This window comes from Siphateles boraxobius, unplaced genomic scaffold, assembly GCF_051911475.1.
Source record: "Siphateles boraxobius isolate OS27281-9 unplaced genomic scaffold, OSU_SipBor_1 65, whole genome shotgun sequence".
Classification (NCBI taxonomy): domain Eukaryota; kingdom Metazoa; phylum Chordata; class Actinopteri; order Cypriniformes; family Leuciscidae; genus Siphateles; species Siphateles boraxobius.
In genome coordinates, this window is record NW_027509192.1 from 6467722 (window position 1) to 6483171 (window position 15450).

The window sequence follows — 15450 nt, forward strand, 5'->3', positions numbered from 1 at the left end:
GCTTGTAAGCTACAGTTTGCACTGTTGTGTTTCAATAAATAGAACTAATTTTCTCAACACATATTAGATTCATTTTGTCCAGCATTTGCAAGCTGTTCTCTCTGTCCAGTCAGAGACACATATTGTGTAATTGATGCTTTCAGTTTTCAGTTCAATTAATTCAATCCAAGTAAATGGAAGACTCACAAGATGTCACCAAAATCACTCTGTCCCCTTTAAATCTTTCAGAAAATGATGTAAGTGTATCGAATTATATCGAATCGTATCGAATCGTATCGTTGGCTGAATATCGTGATGTATATCGTATCGTCAGCCGAATATCGTGTATCGTATCGTATCGTGAGATTAGTGTATCGCTACAGCCCTAATACATACATACATACACAAACATGCTTTTTATTTTATTTTAAGGTTGTCTTTTTTCTTCTTTATTATTATTTTAAAATATAATTGAATGCATTCCCAAGATGACTGGACACTGTAGAATTAAATGTAACATAGTGAAGTCATGTGACTAAATATATTTATCATTGATAGCAAATGTTTATCATTGTATATTGCTTACTATTTAAAAAAAGCAGTACACTAGAAGATTTGTAGCTGTCTTTGTTTTTGAATTGCTTCTGTAAATGTTTACTTTTGCTTGCTTTTCTTTGACTTGACATGCTGAAAAAGGTCCCATGTTTACAATTTCGAAGAGAAAATAGTATTTTGTACAGCGCAACATGTCTTTGAGTCTTGGGAATTTTGATTTGCAGAGTTTAGAGTCTGGCCATGAGTGCCTGTATACATATTTGACTTCATCTTTGGCCGTGGGAAACGGAGCAAGAACTAAATGCAGAAATATCATCAAAAATACATGGAGATGAGACGGAGCAGTCAGCTCTGCTTGAGGAACACGTCAGCTCGGAGAAAGAGAGCCAGGGGACACTTTAACAGATGGGGAGCATAACGACTCAATTTCAGATATGTGCAGATGCTCTCTGAGTCTCAAGCCTGGATTGTTTTTATGAGATGAAGCAGATGCTGATTGGTGCTGCAAGTGTAGTGAACAACTTTGATATAAAAATAACTATATAAGTTTTTAATCAGGGTTGGAGCTAAATTCTAGCACTATGTCAGCCAACTCACAATTATAGCCTCATTATAAATAAACATTACTTCGATTATATGTGCAGAAAGGTTTTTTTTATATTATAAGGAAAGGAAATCATATAATATGATAGATTATCAAAGGTTTACTCACCACGCTAGCACAAAGTTTTTCTGGTCTTCTGGCAATAAGCAGCCCAAAAAGTCCACCTGGTGTCATCACTAGATGTCGCAGCTAGTGCGCATGTCTTGAACTCGTATAGCAGAAATAATGTTAAAGTTTCCTTAACCATTTTAAGCTTGTTTTATTATATGAATTAATCATTCATTTACAAATTTCGTTAGTTAAGAAAAAAGAGAATGGGGGGAAAAAAAGGAAAAAATATTATAGGAATTAAAATAAATAAATACCTGTAGACTAAACACGTGATGCGCATGAGCATGTCTTCTCGGTTTTCGTGGGTTTGCGTTTTTGAGGTTTGCGTAAAAAAAGATAACCCTTTTTTCAACAATTTTCAAGGCTTGCACCTTGGAATCTATTTCAGGGTTTGCTTTCTCGAGCCACCAGGCACTGTTTTGTGCGGATGAGCGGGCCGTAGCGCGACATCTGTTTTCTGTTAAAACTATGTCGTGTTAGCGGCCCCTAAGTTAATAACTAATGATCTTTGCAACGGAAGTGAATCAATCAATCAAAACTAGCTTTAGCTGGATAAAAACTTTATTCTAGAGCTGCTGTAAAGCCAAAACAATCTCTGGTACTCTGATTTCCTATCACTGTAAAGCTGCTTTGAAACAATCTATATTGTTAAAAGCGCTAAATAAATGAAGGTGGCTAGACTAATAAATAACAATGTTGACAGGGAAAGGATATTACGTTTAAGTTTAAGGGTCACTGCCACATAAAATTTACCACATTGTAAACTAAGCCCCAGCACTCAACCTAAACTGGTCCGGGTCTGTATGGCCATATCTCACCCAAAATTAGACCAGCCCTTATGGTCCTTATGGTCAAGAATGTGGCTAAATGTGCTGTTTCTCAGCAAAAAAATCGGGCCAAATCCGCACATCCAAAGCCTAGCCAAATCTGGCAATCATTACTGGGCCATATCTAGCTCACTTTTGGTGAGCCGCTACCAGAACATGGCCGAGTGAGCCGACACTGAGCCGCAATTGGCCCAGTTGGGCTGGCTACCTGGAGTCTTTTTGACCACAAGCTTTACCCCTTGACCACTAAAACACACAACAGTGGCAATTAACCCACAAACAGACAGAGTTCCAAACGCTCAGTCTCCAATTAATGTCCAGACTTGAGCCAGAGCTCATTAAGACCAATAGAGTGTCTAATTAAGCCACGAATTGTGAGAGCAAGCAGCTGGTCTTCCCAGCAGCCTTCAGGATTCCACTGACTGAGGGGCCCATTGCTCTATTCCATCCTTTTTACAACCCCAAATCAGAAAAAGTTGGGACATTTTGTAAAATGCATTAAAATCAAGAATCTGTGATTTGTTAATTCTATTTAAACTTTTTTTAACTGACAAAAGTACAAAGAAAAGTTTTCCAATGTTTTCACTGACCAACATAATTGTATTTTGTAAATATGAACAAATTTTGATTTTGATGGCTGCAACATACCCCAAAAAAGTTGGGACAGAGACATGTTTACCACTGTGTCACTTCCCCTTTCCTTTTAATTACACTTTTTAACCCTCTGAGGTCTAAGGGGTTTTTGGGGTCCTGGAGGTGTTCTGACATGCTCTGACATTTGTGCTTTTTTCAGTTATTTATAAACATGTTAATGGCAAAGGTGTAAATTCACTCTATATAGCACAAACGGGGCTACCGTAATATATGACAACATCTATGTACATGTTTGTATTTTCTAGAGAATAATGTTTATGCGTGGTTATTGAAAAAACTAAAACTTAAAGTGTCTGAAATAAGGCCACAAAACACATACTAATTATGTGTCCACAAGACATTTGACTAATGGGTGTTGTTGCCTAGAATTTTTGCTTCAAAATGATCTGAAAATCATCCTGCCTAATCATATACACAAAACAATAAATTGATTTAAATTTTAGAAGACACCTTTTGTTTGGAAAGGCAATATGCGTGGAGGCGTGTTCACACCTGAGAAGACAAAGGCCGGATAATGTGCCACATACATAATGAGCTGCATATTAATTAGCCCTTTCACACAGGTGTGTCACAGGATCCCAAAGAATGCGAGGACAAAATAAATTATCTATATATACATATTTTACAGTTAGAAATTGTAACCAATTACAAATAGGTTACAATTACAACAACAATTACAATTTTAACAATATTTCAAGTGTATTTCTTTGTTAAAAGTATACATTTTATCATACGTATTAAGAAAGGTAAGGATTCATTAGTTTGAATATTGGAACAAACACTATAATAACATTTTAGTTGATAATTCAATATACCCACTTTATTTTTGACAAAACATCATACTATAGTATATTTAACATGAGCAGAAATTGGTGAACAAAAGCGTACCTATTTAATGTGACAGTAGTCTTTTTTTACAGTCAAAACGTTATAAATCTATCCAAAACTAATCACAAAATCTTATCTAAACATTCATATTTAGTCTGTAACATATTGTGCAGGGGCGGTTTCTTCATTAGGGCGATTGGGCGACGCACCACCAAAGTGTGAAAGGGACTTTTTCAATCACATTCAGAATCTCATTCAACCACAGAGTTACGCTAGCCGTCAATGTACCTCTGGATATAGTCTAATCAGCGTCATGTCACGTTCTGTGGAGTACCGCCTCTTTTTGGGCGATTTCACTCTGGCTGAGAACTTACATAGATAGACTTACATTCAAAGATGTTTTTTTTTCGAACTGCAGGCACTGCAATGCATTCTCTATGGGTTCCGGGAGGGCTCGCCCTAACGTGCTTACGTCATCATACATATCCTTAACTTGTGCAGCGATTGGTGGGAACAAGCATACACTATTAAAAATCTTTAAGATTAAGTGACAAATTATATTTGAAAACAATTTTGAATTTGAACAATAAGAAAAAATGAAACACTACTTTAATATCTTTATCAAATGTGATTAAAAAAATAAAAATAAAAAAGAGAACTAGAGTGAGAGAGACTGTTGGGACATCTCGCGAGTTGAGGCCAGTTGAAGTTGAACAACGTCATGGCGAACGCAGTTAATTCTATCGTGTCATTAAAAGAAATGCCATTCAACCATCGTAGTAATCAGGACCAGGGCTCATTTCAGAAGCAGGAGCAAGTAACACGTTAGCAACAGGAAGAACAAGATCTAGGAGGGCCTTGGGAGAAGAAGAAAAGCAGAGGCTGTCTAAGGAGGTATTTATTGCTGACCATTTAAATACTCGAGTGTTCGAAAATCTAACTTTGTTTTTACAATCAGTTTAGGAAAGGATGGTAGCAGTGTTTTTTTTACTCCTAGCATTGTATTTTGAAATTTGTACATTCCATTCGAACACCAACACAATCTTTATCCTACACGTCAACGATTCAGTCAACAATATTATTTGTCGCCACCTAGTGGAATCTTTAATAAAAGAAACTATCTGAGTGGATTGAAAATGCATGTACTGGTCGAAAACCCTTGTCAAACTCCATTTGAGCTTGAATTTTGGTAAAATGTTAATTAACGTAACAACACACACACACACACACACACACACAAATCATCGCTGTCGGACGGAAGCCTTGTATGTCCAAAACTGTTACTTTTCAGGAAACGAAAGAAAACCTGTTTTAAGTTTCCTGCACATCTCAAAACCTAAAGTTAAATCTATTAAAAAGTCAGCATGCGATAAAGTGGATCTGAAAAATTTACCCCCCCTGAGAGATTTTGCAGGAGCCGCCACTGATATTGTGTATGATATATTAGCATATACATGTGAATTTGCAGTTTGTTGCTTATATAGACATTTTATTTTAACATATTTCAGTCTATTTTTACTCATCTTAGTAGGCTATAGCAATATAGTTAGGATGTGTTCATGTAAACATAACGTTTACTAATGTAGGTGCGAGAGTGAATGAACGGCACAGACACGCGCTGTATAACTGTAGTAAACAACAGCGCACGCCTGTGCCGTTCACTGTTTCATTCAAACAGTCTTTTTGCGGTTTACACAGACACTATTCAATATCGCGATTAGAACAAAGCACTTAAGAATAAATGACTTACTACATCAGCTGGATCCGTTGCTCCTCGAAATGAGACTACCAGCACTTCTGGTACATTTTACAGGGTTATTAGTGTTATTGCTCACAGCGTAGGGATACGCTGTGTACACAGCTGTAGTAAGATACTTACTAAACACAATGTGTTTTATAATCCAGCTGGTGGGCATTGGCATGTTTGAATGGCTTGCCTTAGATCATTTGCGTTTAAATACCGCACGCTCTCCGTGGGCGTGGCACATTAACGCGTAATCAGGTATAATGAGCTGGAAAGAAAAAGACTGACATCTCTCTCTTTTCATACAGATTACATAAACTGAGAGTATTCATATTTTTATATAAATTAATTCATTTAAAAGAAGAGAGTTCAAGCTTCATTATGGAAAAACACTCTTGCCTGTATGACAAGTATTCGAGGAATTACAGTTAATTTTTCGGTCGTGTTTCAGAATGGACTTAACTGACAGAGAGAAGGCAGAACTCGCATCATGTTTGTTTTTCTTTATTTGGCGAAAAGCACAACACTTTGTTTTTATTGTGAGTATCCACAAAAAAATAAACACTTATCAGGATCTAATGATGTACAACACTTAATATGTAAGATCAAAATCAAAAGAGTATTTTGAGGTTCTTTTGCACTGATAAGAAAAAAAGTGAGACTATCGCGCCTGCGCGATAGTCGACCTCAGAGGGTTAATCATTTGGGAGTTGAGGATACTGTAAGGAACCTAGCTATATGAAATATTAATAATCAATAATAACCTGTTATGATTAATTATGAATATTTGGGTCAGTTAATTGGATTAACTTGACATGGCTAAATTAATATTACAATCAATTAATCAGTTCGTCCAACGAACTCTTTTGATTATTAATTTATTCTAAGAAAAGGGTATCTTCCTTGGCCACAGAAGAATAATTATTTCTTAGTACAGCTTTTTGAGCCTGTAGAAAGAACAAAAACCGTAAAGGGACTTCGTATTACAAGCAAATCAGAACCAAATACATAAAGTGCATAAGTTTCATTAACTAAATCATAAACATAAATAAACTAAACACACATAAATACAGAAATAGGTTAGTGATAGGATTAAATTGGAAACCGGAAAAGGGGACTATGAGAAGAACCATCAGAATTTAATTTTCACATTTCATTGAATTGAATACTTGCATTTGTAGTGGGAACAATTCTTGAAGTTGTTGAAAATTTAAGTCGTTGATGGTTCCGGCAGTGTCAAGTGGAAGTTGGTTGAGAGTTCTCTTTCTCCAGGAACGCATGGCTGGTTTGTTCAAGGCCTGAGGCCCTGTTGAGGCCACGCCGAGCACCCAGGAGAAGTGAGGAAGTCGGAAGAGTGGGTGATTGGAATCGTTGTTGGTTGGAGTCTTTGTTCCAAAACTCCTGAGATTGTCCTTGGTTCTTTGTGAGAGAGTCTTCTCTCTCCTGCCTAAAGCCATATCTGGTTGGATCGAGGCCTGCTGGGCCCTGGGGCCCCCGTGGAAGGGGAGGGGGTTCCCCAGTATCACCAGAACAGTGTTGCGGCTGGATGAAAGAACTAAGAGAGGGCGGTCACATGTGGACTGTCTCTAATAAAGGCTGGAAAGGATCCACCCCCAAGCGTTGAACTCGACCAATAAGATCGATGACATGTCTGAGAGGGAAAAGTGGCTCTTAGTTGATTTGCGAGTCTTTGTCTCAAGCATGGTTATACCTTCATTAATTCTCAGATAGCTATAACACATCCACACTACATTCTAGAAGAAGGTGATGTAGATCAAAGTGTGAGTCATTAAATGAGGATTAATTAGGTAGGAGGCATGATACAGGTGAGGTTACATTGATCGTTAGTTGGTGGTATACCAGGGTACATACCACACATAATAGTCACACAGTCACATAATAGTCACAATTGTCATCACAGTTGTATGCATGTTAATTTATAAATCAGTTAGTCTATGATTAATGCAGCAAAGTCTGTTTTAAAGAAGGTTTCTGTGTTCCCATTGTATCTCTCTCTTGTGCATGTGGCCACATTCCTCGGAGGTCGTAAAATCTCCTTATCATGCCCTGTAACATGACACTGTTTCTGCCCTTGTGTTCTTTCATTTGGGCTGTTAGTTTTGGAGTTTCATAAACCTTTGTTTATGATGAATAATTAGTGTGTGTCTGAGTGGTCCATACCCTACCATACTAATTGTTGGAGTTTTGCTAGTGGAATATTTGCCCAATCTTGTCTGATACAAGACAGCCGCTCAACAGTCTGTGGTCATCGTTGCCTGATTCTCCTTTTCATGATGGGTCATACATTTTCCAGAAGAGACATATCTGGACTGCAGTAAACAGGCAGGCACATCCCTTCTATGGTGCAGAGTGTCTAGAAACCACTCAGTTTTAGCATGTGCAGAATGAGGCCTGGCATTGTCTTGATTCCCAGGAAAGGTGTCATCTTGATGACAGTTGTGTCTCTGTATAATCCAAATATATGCCTCCATGTCAATGGTGCCTTCACAAAAATGCAAGTTACCCATACTGTTTGCAATGATGCACCTCAATACCAGCACAGATGTTTGCTTTTGCACCTGTTGCTGGTGAAAGTCTGGTTGGTCCCTTTTGTCTTGGGACTGAGAACTCGGTGTCCATTTTTTTCCAAAACAAGCTGAAACAGCAAACATTTCCAATAGACTGTCTTCTAGACCATCTGAGATGAGCTCAGGCCGAGAGAACTCGCCAGCATCTCCACATAGAACTGATGTAAAGTTTTCTCCTTGTGTAACAAAGATTCATGTGGCATTTCTTAATGCAGAGTCAGACTGTGTTCAGTGAAAACGCTTTTCCAAATTACTCCTGAGCACATGTGGCTGATTTAACAGATTAGCATGATGGTATCTTGTGCAATGCCATCTGAGTGCTCAAAGGTCACGCACATTCAACAGAGGTCTACTGCTTTGCCCTACACAGACTGAGATTTCTCTGGATTCCCTGAATCTTGTGACAATATTATGTATGGAAGATGATAAAGGCATAAATTCTTTGCAATCTTGCATTGAGAAATGTGATTTTTTTAATTGTTTGACAATTCTCTCATGATATTTGGGACAAAGTGATGACCCATCTTTGCTTAAAAAGACTGAGAAGCACTTTTACACCCAAACACGATACCCTCAACTATTACCAATTCACTTGCTCATTGTGGACTGTTTCAAAAGAGTTGGATAATCTAATTTGGATAATCTTTTCACTTTTATTTTGTTTCTGTCCCTAATTTTTCGGGGTGTGTTGCAGCCATCAAAATCAAAATTTGGTTCATATTTACAAAATACAATTATGTTGGTCAGTGAAAACATTGGAAAACTTTTCTTTGTACTTTTGTCAGTTAAATTTTTTTTTAAATAGAATTAACAAATCAACAATTCTTGATTTTAATGCATTTTACAAAATGTCCCAACTTTTTCTGATTTAGGGTTGTACATAAACTCTTGCCCTCATCAGAACCCCAACATTATTTATCATATCTTCAAGCCATGATGCCTAGCTTCCGAACTTCATATTTTAAGTGATAGTTTACTCAGTTTTAAGCAGGATGCTAATGTACTGTACCATAAAAGTAGTCCATGGTTTGTGCACTATATTTAAGTCTTCTGAAGTCATACGATAGCTATGGAACAAACTGAAATTTGTGCCACTGAAAATCTTCCCTACTGAGTTTTTCTACATTGTACAACTTTAAATGTGCATGTGTTATAAAAAAGATTCAACTGACATCAGATTCGGTTCACAAAAGCAGTTTGAATGATTCATTCTCTCATTGGACTGCTTTGATTCTTGAGTTCAATATACCGACTCAATGAATCAGTCTCAGCGTGTTAGCACACTTGAAGAAGATTATCAGTAAAAATGACTTTAATTTTGGTCTGTTTCTCACACAAAACAATTGTTTTACTTCTGAAAACTTGAATAATAGTCATATGGACCACTTGCTTTTGCATCCATTTAAAAGCTTTAAAGCTTTTGTCCTGATTCATTGCAATCAGGACAAAATTCTAAATTTCTCATTTCGTGTTCCACAGATCAAAGAAAGTATACTTAAAGATTTTTGACATGAAAAGCAAAACCTTTGTTGCTCTTGGAGATGAACCAACAATCCACTTGGACAAGGTCAGCTGAGGTAATTTACCAATAAGTTTAATAAGTCTAATGACTTGATCTCATAAGCTCATTGTCATTATGGCCGGTTTGGCATGAAAGACGTCTGGTCTGTTTGTTGCTGCGGTGAGCTGCTGTTGATATTTTCGCTACTATGTGATACTTGCGGTAGTAGAGACAGTTGGCCTCTCTCGCATGTGCGACTCGAGTTCTCTGTGTTGACAGATGGAACCCCGTCGCCCCCCTTTTGTAGCTTTTTTTCCGTGAATCACACCTCATAGGAGATGGGACATCCCTGTCTGAGATTTCCACACCTATGTTTTCCACTTCAGTATTCTTTCCATCTCTCTCTCTCTCTCTCTCTCTCTCTCTCTCTCTCTCTCTCTCTCTCTCTCTCTCTCTCTCTCTCTCTCTCTCTCTCTCTCTCCTTCTCTCTCTCTCTCTCTCTCTCTCCCTCTCTCTCTCTCTCCATCTGTCCCCAAGGAATGCCTGAAAATAGCAGCCTAGGGAAAACTGGGTCAGGCATCATCATGGGTTCCTGGGGTGGGATTTAGAGGTTGGGGTGTGCACTAAAGTGAAGACACACTCTAGAGCAGGGGCGGTTCTAGACCGTTTTTAGGGGGCTAAGTCTTATCAGTTTAAACATTCAAGTGATTTTAAGCCATTTAAGCGCAAGAGGCCGTGAAAGTAACTTAATTTGGTACTTGCGTGCTGGGATAGCTGTGCGCGCACACAGAAAGGCGCCTTTCAGACACACAAAATTATGATTGTAATATTAGTATTAGCTAGTGTCAGCTTTTGCTGTGATCCGACCAGGCCAGAAGAAAAAATTATATTTTAGTTTTTTATCTAGTTAAAAGTAGTACTTGTTTATAATAATGTTATAATGACAATTTGTTAGTCAAACATAGGCATGTGCCGGTATCAAATTTTCATGCTGCGATTAATTGATTGAGCTTTTATCACGGTATACGGTATTATCACGTTATTTTAATTGCACAAGAGAAACAGACGGATTGGGGGTATCTAAAAATAAACTTGCATCACAATGTGTAATTGTGATTGTCAAAACATTAATTTTATTTTTTAGTGACAACATGTTATAATGTTTACATGGTTACTGAGGCTACTGTTTGTATTATTGCTTAACACAATTTTCATGATTTCAATTAAATTCTTGGATTTAATTTCAATCTTGATTCAATATTGACTCATTTGGATAAATATTAGGTAGGCTACAGTAGATAGCCTGCATTTAAATGTTTCTCAAGAAAAAATATATCTCACATAATGCTGTAAACATACAGAGAGAAATTAAATATAATGCATACAATATAAATATAATAATAATATAAATATAAAAATGTAATATGCCGTAATTTTCATTATAATAACAATTATATAATGACAAGTAAACATATATTAAAATAATATAGTGCACATATTTAGCAAAATACTCCTCTCTATAGCTATTTTCTTATAGTCAACTAACATTAAATGGCTTTCCTGAGGTAAATGTAACGTTCTGTGACATAATTGTTCTCCTGCAGTGTTATTGACCTCTTTCCGTGGTTGAAAAACACTGATTGATCGAAAGTACGTATACCTTTCGGTGGGTTGTACTGTATCTTTAATAAAAAGTAACAGATGATCGGTTTACTTGATCTGAGGCGCGCGATCTGTCACGTCATTTACAAGCACCAAAACAGTATTTATTGTCTGAATTTTGTTATAAAACCTGAGAGCTGATATTTTTTTCATATCAAAAGTAACCTGCTCTGTCTAGTCTGTCGGTGTCAGTGTCCTCTTTGCTCCGCGATTTTTCTCTGCGTGAGAAAATGGATGTGTGGCGCGAGACCGTGTGAAAGTGTCAATTGCGTGAGTCTCAAGCTGCTGAATGCGTGAGAGTTGGCAGCCATGCGGGGGATAAATAGTCGGCAGCGTTCCTCCTTCCGCCGTGCTTCTTTTCCATGTGAGGATTGTTTACATTAGACTAGAGTGCACACTGCATTCACACAGTGCTTATACATGTGATGTGGGGATTGTTTACATCAAAGTGCGCACGTGTTTTGCGCAGCATATACGCATTGTTTTTTAAGCGGTTGATGGAAAATAAGCTGATGCGCGGATCTAAATTCGGATCTATTATTTTTCACGGTATTTCGAAGTCCCCGCGATAACAATATCGTGTATATTCATTACCGCGATTTATCGCATTACCGAATACCGGCACATGTCTAGTCAAACAGTAGCCTAAAGATATACCAATTTGAACTGTACTGCAGAAAGACTGGTATATTATACAATTTATAAAGTGTTTATGTTGACTTTTGACTTACTATATATATATATATATATATATATATATATATATATATATATATATATATATATATATATATATATATATATATTAGTAATATAGTGGTGCCAATTTACAAAGCACCACTTAGGAAATGTTCTCTCGCTACACATTCCCATTTAGGGCTAAGCTCCTAGAACCGTACCTGCTCTAGAGTTAGGGGTGGAGAGTATCGAACCTGGGTTATATAGACAGATGGGACTGTCTTCAGCCCTACATTAACTTTGTGCCGTGTTTTTACTGACTTTGCATTTTGGCTCTGGTTGGATTCTTATAATGTCTCACTCTTTTTTTCTGGCATGGCTGCTTTTGTTCATTAGACTGTCTGCACCTGCTTTCTTTTACTGAAGTTCACCCAAATGATTTTTTTCATCTCTTACTCACCCTTATGTTCTTCCAAACTCATTTGCTGTTTTTTCTTCCTGTTTAACACAAGAGTAGAAACTTTTGAATAAACTTTTCCATTCAGGATAGTATATCCAATGTTTTGCTTGACCTGGCAACATTTTCACGGGCCCTACCACATTTGTAACATTTTTTTATTTACATATCTACACTACCGTTCAAAGGTTTGGGGTCTGTAAGAATTTTTTATGTTTTTAAAAAAGTCTCATGTTAAAAAGATTATTAATAACAATGTTGAAAACAGTTGTGCTGTTTAATATTTTTGTGGAAACTTGATACATTTTTTCATGATTTTTGATGAATATAAAGTGCAAATTTTTTTTATTTAAAATAGAAATAATTTATAACATTATAAATGTCTTTACTCTCACTTTTGATCAATTTAATGCTTCCTTGATGAATAAAAATAAACATTTCTTGAATTTCAAACTTTTGAATGGTAGTGTACATTTATTTATATTTATATTTTTAAAATACATTTTCTTTACAATTTTACGTTTACTATTTTTTTATTAAAAAAAGGTTGGTTTATTTGCACCAGAACTGGAAATCATACTATTATGTCACTCCACATCTTCATAAAACATGCTTGGCATATAATACAAAGCATTACTTATTGATTTGTGCTTTTCAGTATATTCCTACTGATGATTCGAAGACTATTTTTCCAAGACCAAGTCTTTTCATCAAAACAGACTTGAATAATTAAAGACAGAATTTTCCTAATTGGATGAACAATTTTTCTGCAATGCTATTGCTTTTTTCTACCTCGTTTTAAACAGAAATATTGGCAAAATTATATTAACCAGTGATCTTATCCAGCTTAAGTTTTAGGCTGCTCCCATAGGGCAAACAACCTGTCTTCACCCTAAATAATTATCAACATAAGCACTGAAATGGTGTAAAACTTCCATTAATTAGATTTAGAATTACAATGCCCCTCTCAAACCAAGTCTCCACATCTTGAACAAAGAGAGATTCTCTCGGCGGAAATCTCCAGGCAATTATGAAACGGCTTCCTCTTCAGTACTCTTTCCTAAACTTGAGAATACTGCAAGCAACTTGTAGTATCCACCAGGGAGTTGTACAGTTTTGAGCCTTTTCTGCAAGGTCAGGCCCTCATGTACAGTACGGTTTCAAAACCACACCTTCACCTTCTCCAATAAAAGCCCCCAAACTCACCAGCCTGCTTTTTATAAGCCATGCTGACGTGGCAAGTTTTCAAATAGTTGGTGAACGTGAATTAATTCATCAAAGTCTGGTAAGGAACAACAGCTTTGCTTGCCACTTCTCGCCCTAGAGTTCAATGCATTGGGAAACATTGACACGAATCATTGCGAAAAGGCCCGTAGGCTTGGCTGTCTGTTCAAAACAAGGACTTTGGCCATCACGGTGGGATGTACGGTGCCAAACAGAGCCTCAATGACCTGCCGCTGCGTCTGTGTTTATGAAGGACACAGTCTGGCTCAGTGGGATGAGATTCAATGTGTGAATGGCTCTCTCTTTCTATCTTCCCCTCTGGGCCTTCGGTTGATGTCAGAAGGACAGGATGTTAGCGGATGCTCCCTTTGGTTGTTGATTTGATGCTAGTGTTGCGCTTTATCCCATAATGGTAATGGACTAGTCAGGGCTTCCGACTATGTCTAAATAGTTACATTTCGTGACCATTTTTACTGTTGATCTGTATAGAGGTCTACAAAATGTGACAACAAAAATGATCCATGCTTTTTGCTACTGTTTTCTGGATTATTTTATACTATTAAAGCATATTATATTACTCTAAATTGTATGGACATTGCAATACAAAACATATATTTGAAAGCAAATGTAAATATTTTTGAATATAATATAAATATCTGTATCATATCAGCCGATATTTATTAATTTATCGCCATTGGTCGCTGTTAAATAATTAATTGTGCAATACTCATTTCCAATATTTTTACATTTAGATGACATTCCATCATGAAATGCTCAGATAAAGTACTTTAAAAAAAAAACAATAAAAATTAAATAACACAGTGGAAAATTAAAACATTTCTTAGGATTTTATTTTTAATGTACACTACCATTCATAAGTTTTTTTTAAAGAAAGTAATGCTTTTATTCATCAAGGATGCATTAAATTGAAGTTAACAGTAAAAACATTATTAATGTTACAAAAAAACTATTTCAAACAAATTTTCTACTTGTGAGAGAAAAAAATGGTTTTCACAAAAATATTAAGCAGCACAACTGTTTTCAACATTGATAATAATAAGAAATGTTTCTTAAGCAGCAAATCAATGATTTCTAAAGGATCATGTGAAACTGAAAACTTGAGAAATTTAGCTGAAAATTCAGCTTTACATCACAGGAAAAAATTACATTTACACAATATTTCAAATTGTAATTATGTTTCATAATTTTACAGGTTTAATGTATTTTTTATTAAATAAATGCATCCTTGGTGAGCATAAGGGTCTTCTAGCAAAAACTTTTTTTTTTTTAAATTACCAACCCACAAACCTTTATACAGTGGTATATGATGGCACTGCTCTCATATATACTAGTCTAAAACTCTTAGGATACAGGTAAGGTTTGTGAAACTAATCCCAGGCTACGAAAACTGAACGTTTGTTTGCCGATACCTGCCTAACGTGAGCCTTTTTGTAGCCGCCGGTGTCATAATGACATTGGTAAACAAGTGACATTGATGTATGTGTTTGTAAAGTGTAAGTTTAAGTTAAAAAAGCTTTGTGTCAACACAGTGACTAACAGCCGAGCTAATGAATTTGCAGCAGGCCGATAGGAACACAACATGTTGCGCAGGATTATGGCATTGGCAGTCATCAGACTGCTGCATCACTGTCACAGCTGATTCTTGACGGTTCAAGACTTGTGACGATGCTGTTTCCTCTTTCCTCTCCAGGATTTAAGTGTCCTGTCTGCTCCAAATCAGTGGCATCCAATGAGATGGAGGTTCACTTCATTATGTGTCTGAGCAAGCCCCGCCTCTCCTACAACGGTAAGACACGCCCTCCTTTTATTCCTGCACATTTTACTACTCAATAACTGATCTCTATTCTCGATAACTGTCTACTCCACTACTCTCCTCCTTTTTATTGTTTAGTATCAGTTTATCCTTTCGTTCTCCATTTCATTCTTGTCTGATTCCATTCTGGGGCTGAAAAGAGTCTGTGAACTGTGGATGACCCATTAATCTAGGTCGGTCTCTCTCTCTTTTTCTGTTTTGCCG

General features: G+C 36.7%; 1 protein-coding gene across 1 annotated transcript in view; it reads left to right on the forward strand.

The window, feature by feature from the left end:
- The window catches only part of znrf1 (zinc and ring finger 1), a 44090-nt gene that overhangs the window by 16231 nt on the left and 12409 nt on the right, over nucleotides 1–15450 (forward strand). The window contains exon 2 of the mRNA XM_077210486.1: nucleotides 15124–15219. Within this exon, the coding sequence (XP_077066601.1) occupies nucleotides 15124–15219 (96 nt within the window). The remainder of the gene's footprint in view (nucleotides 1–15123; nucleotides 15220–15450) is intronic.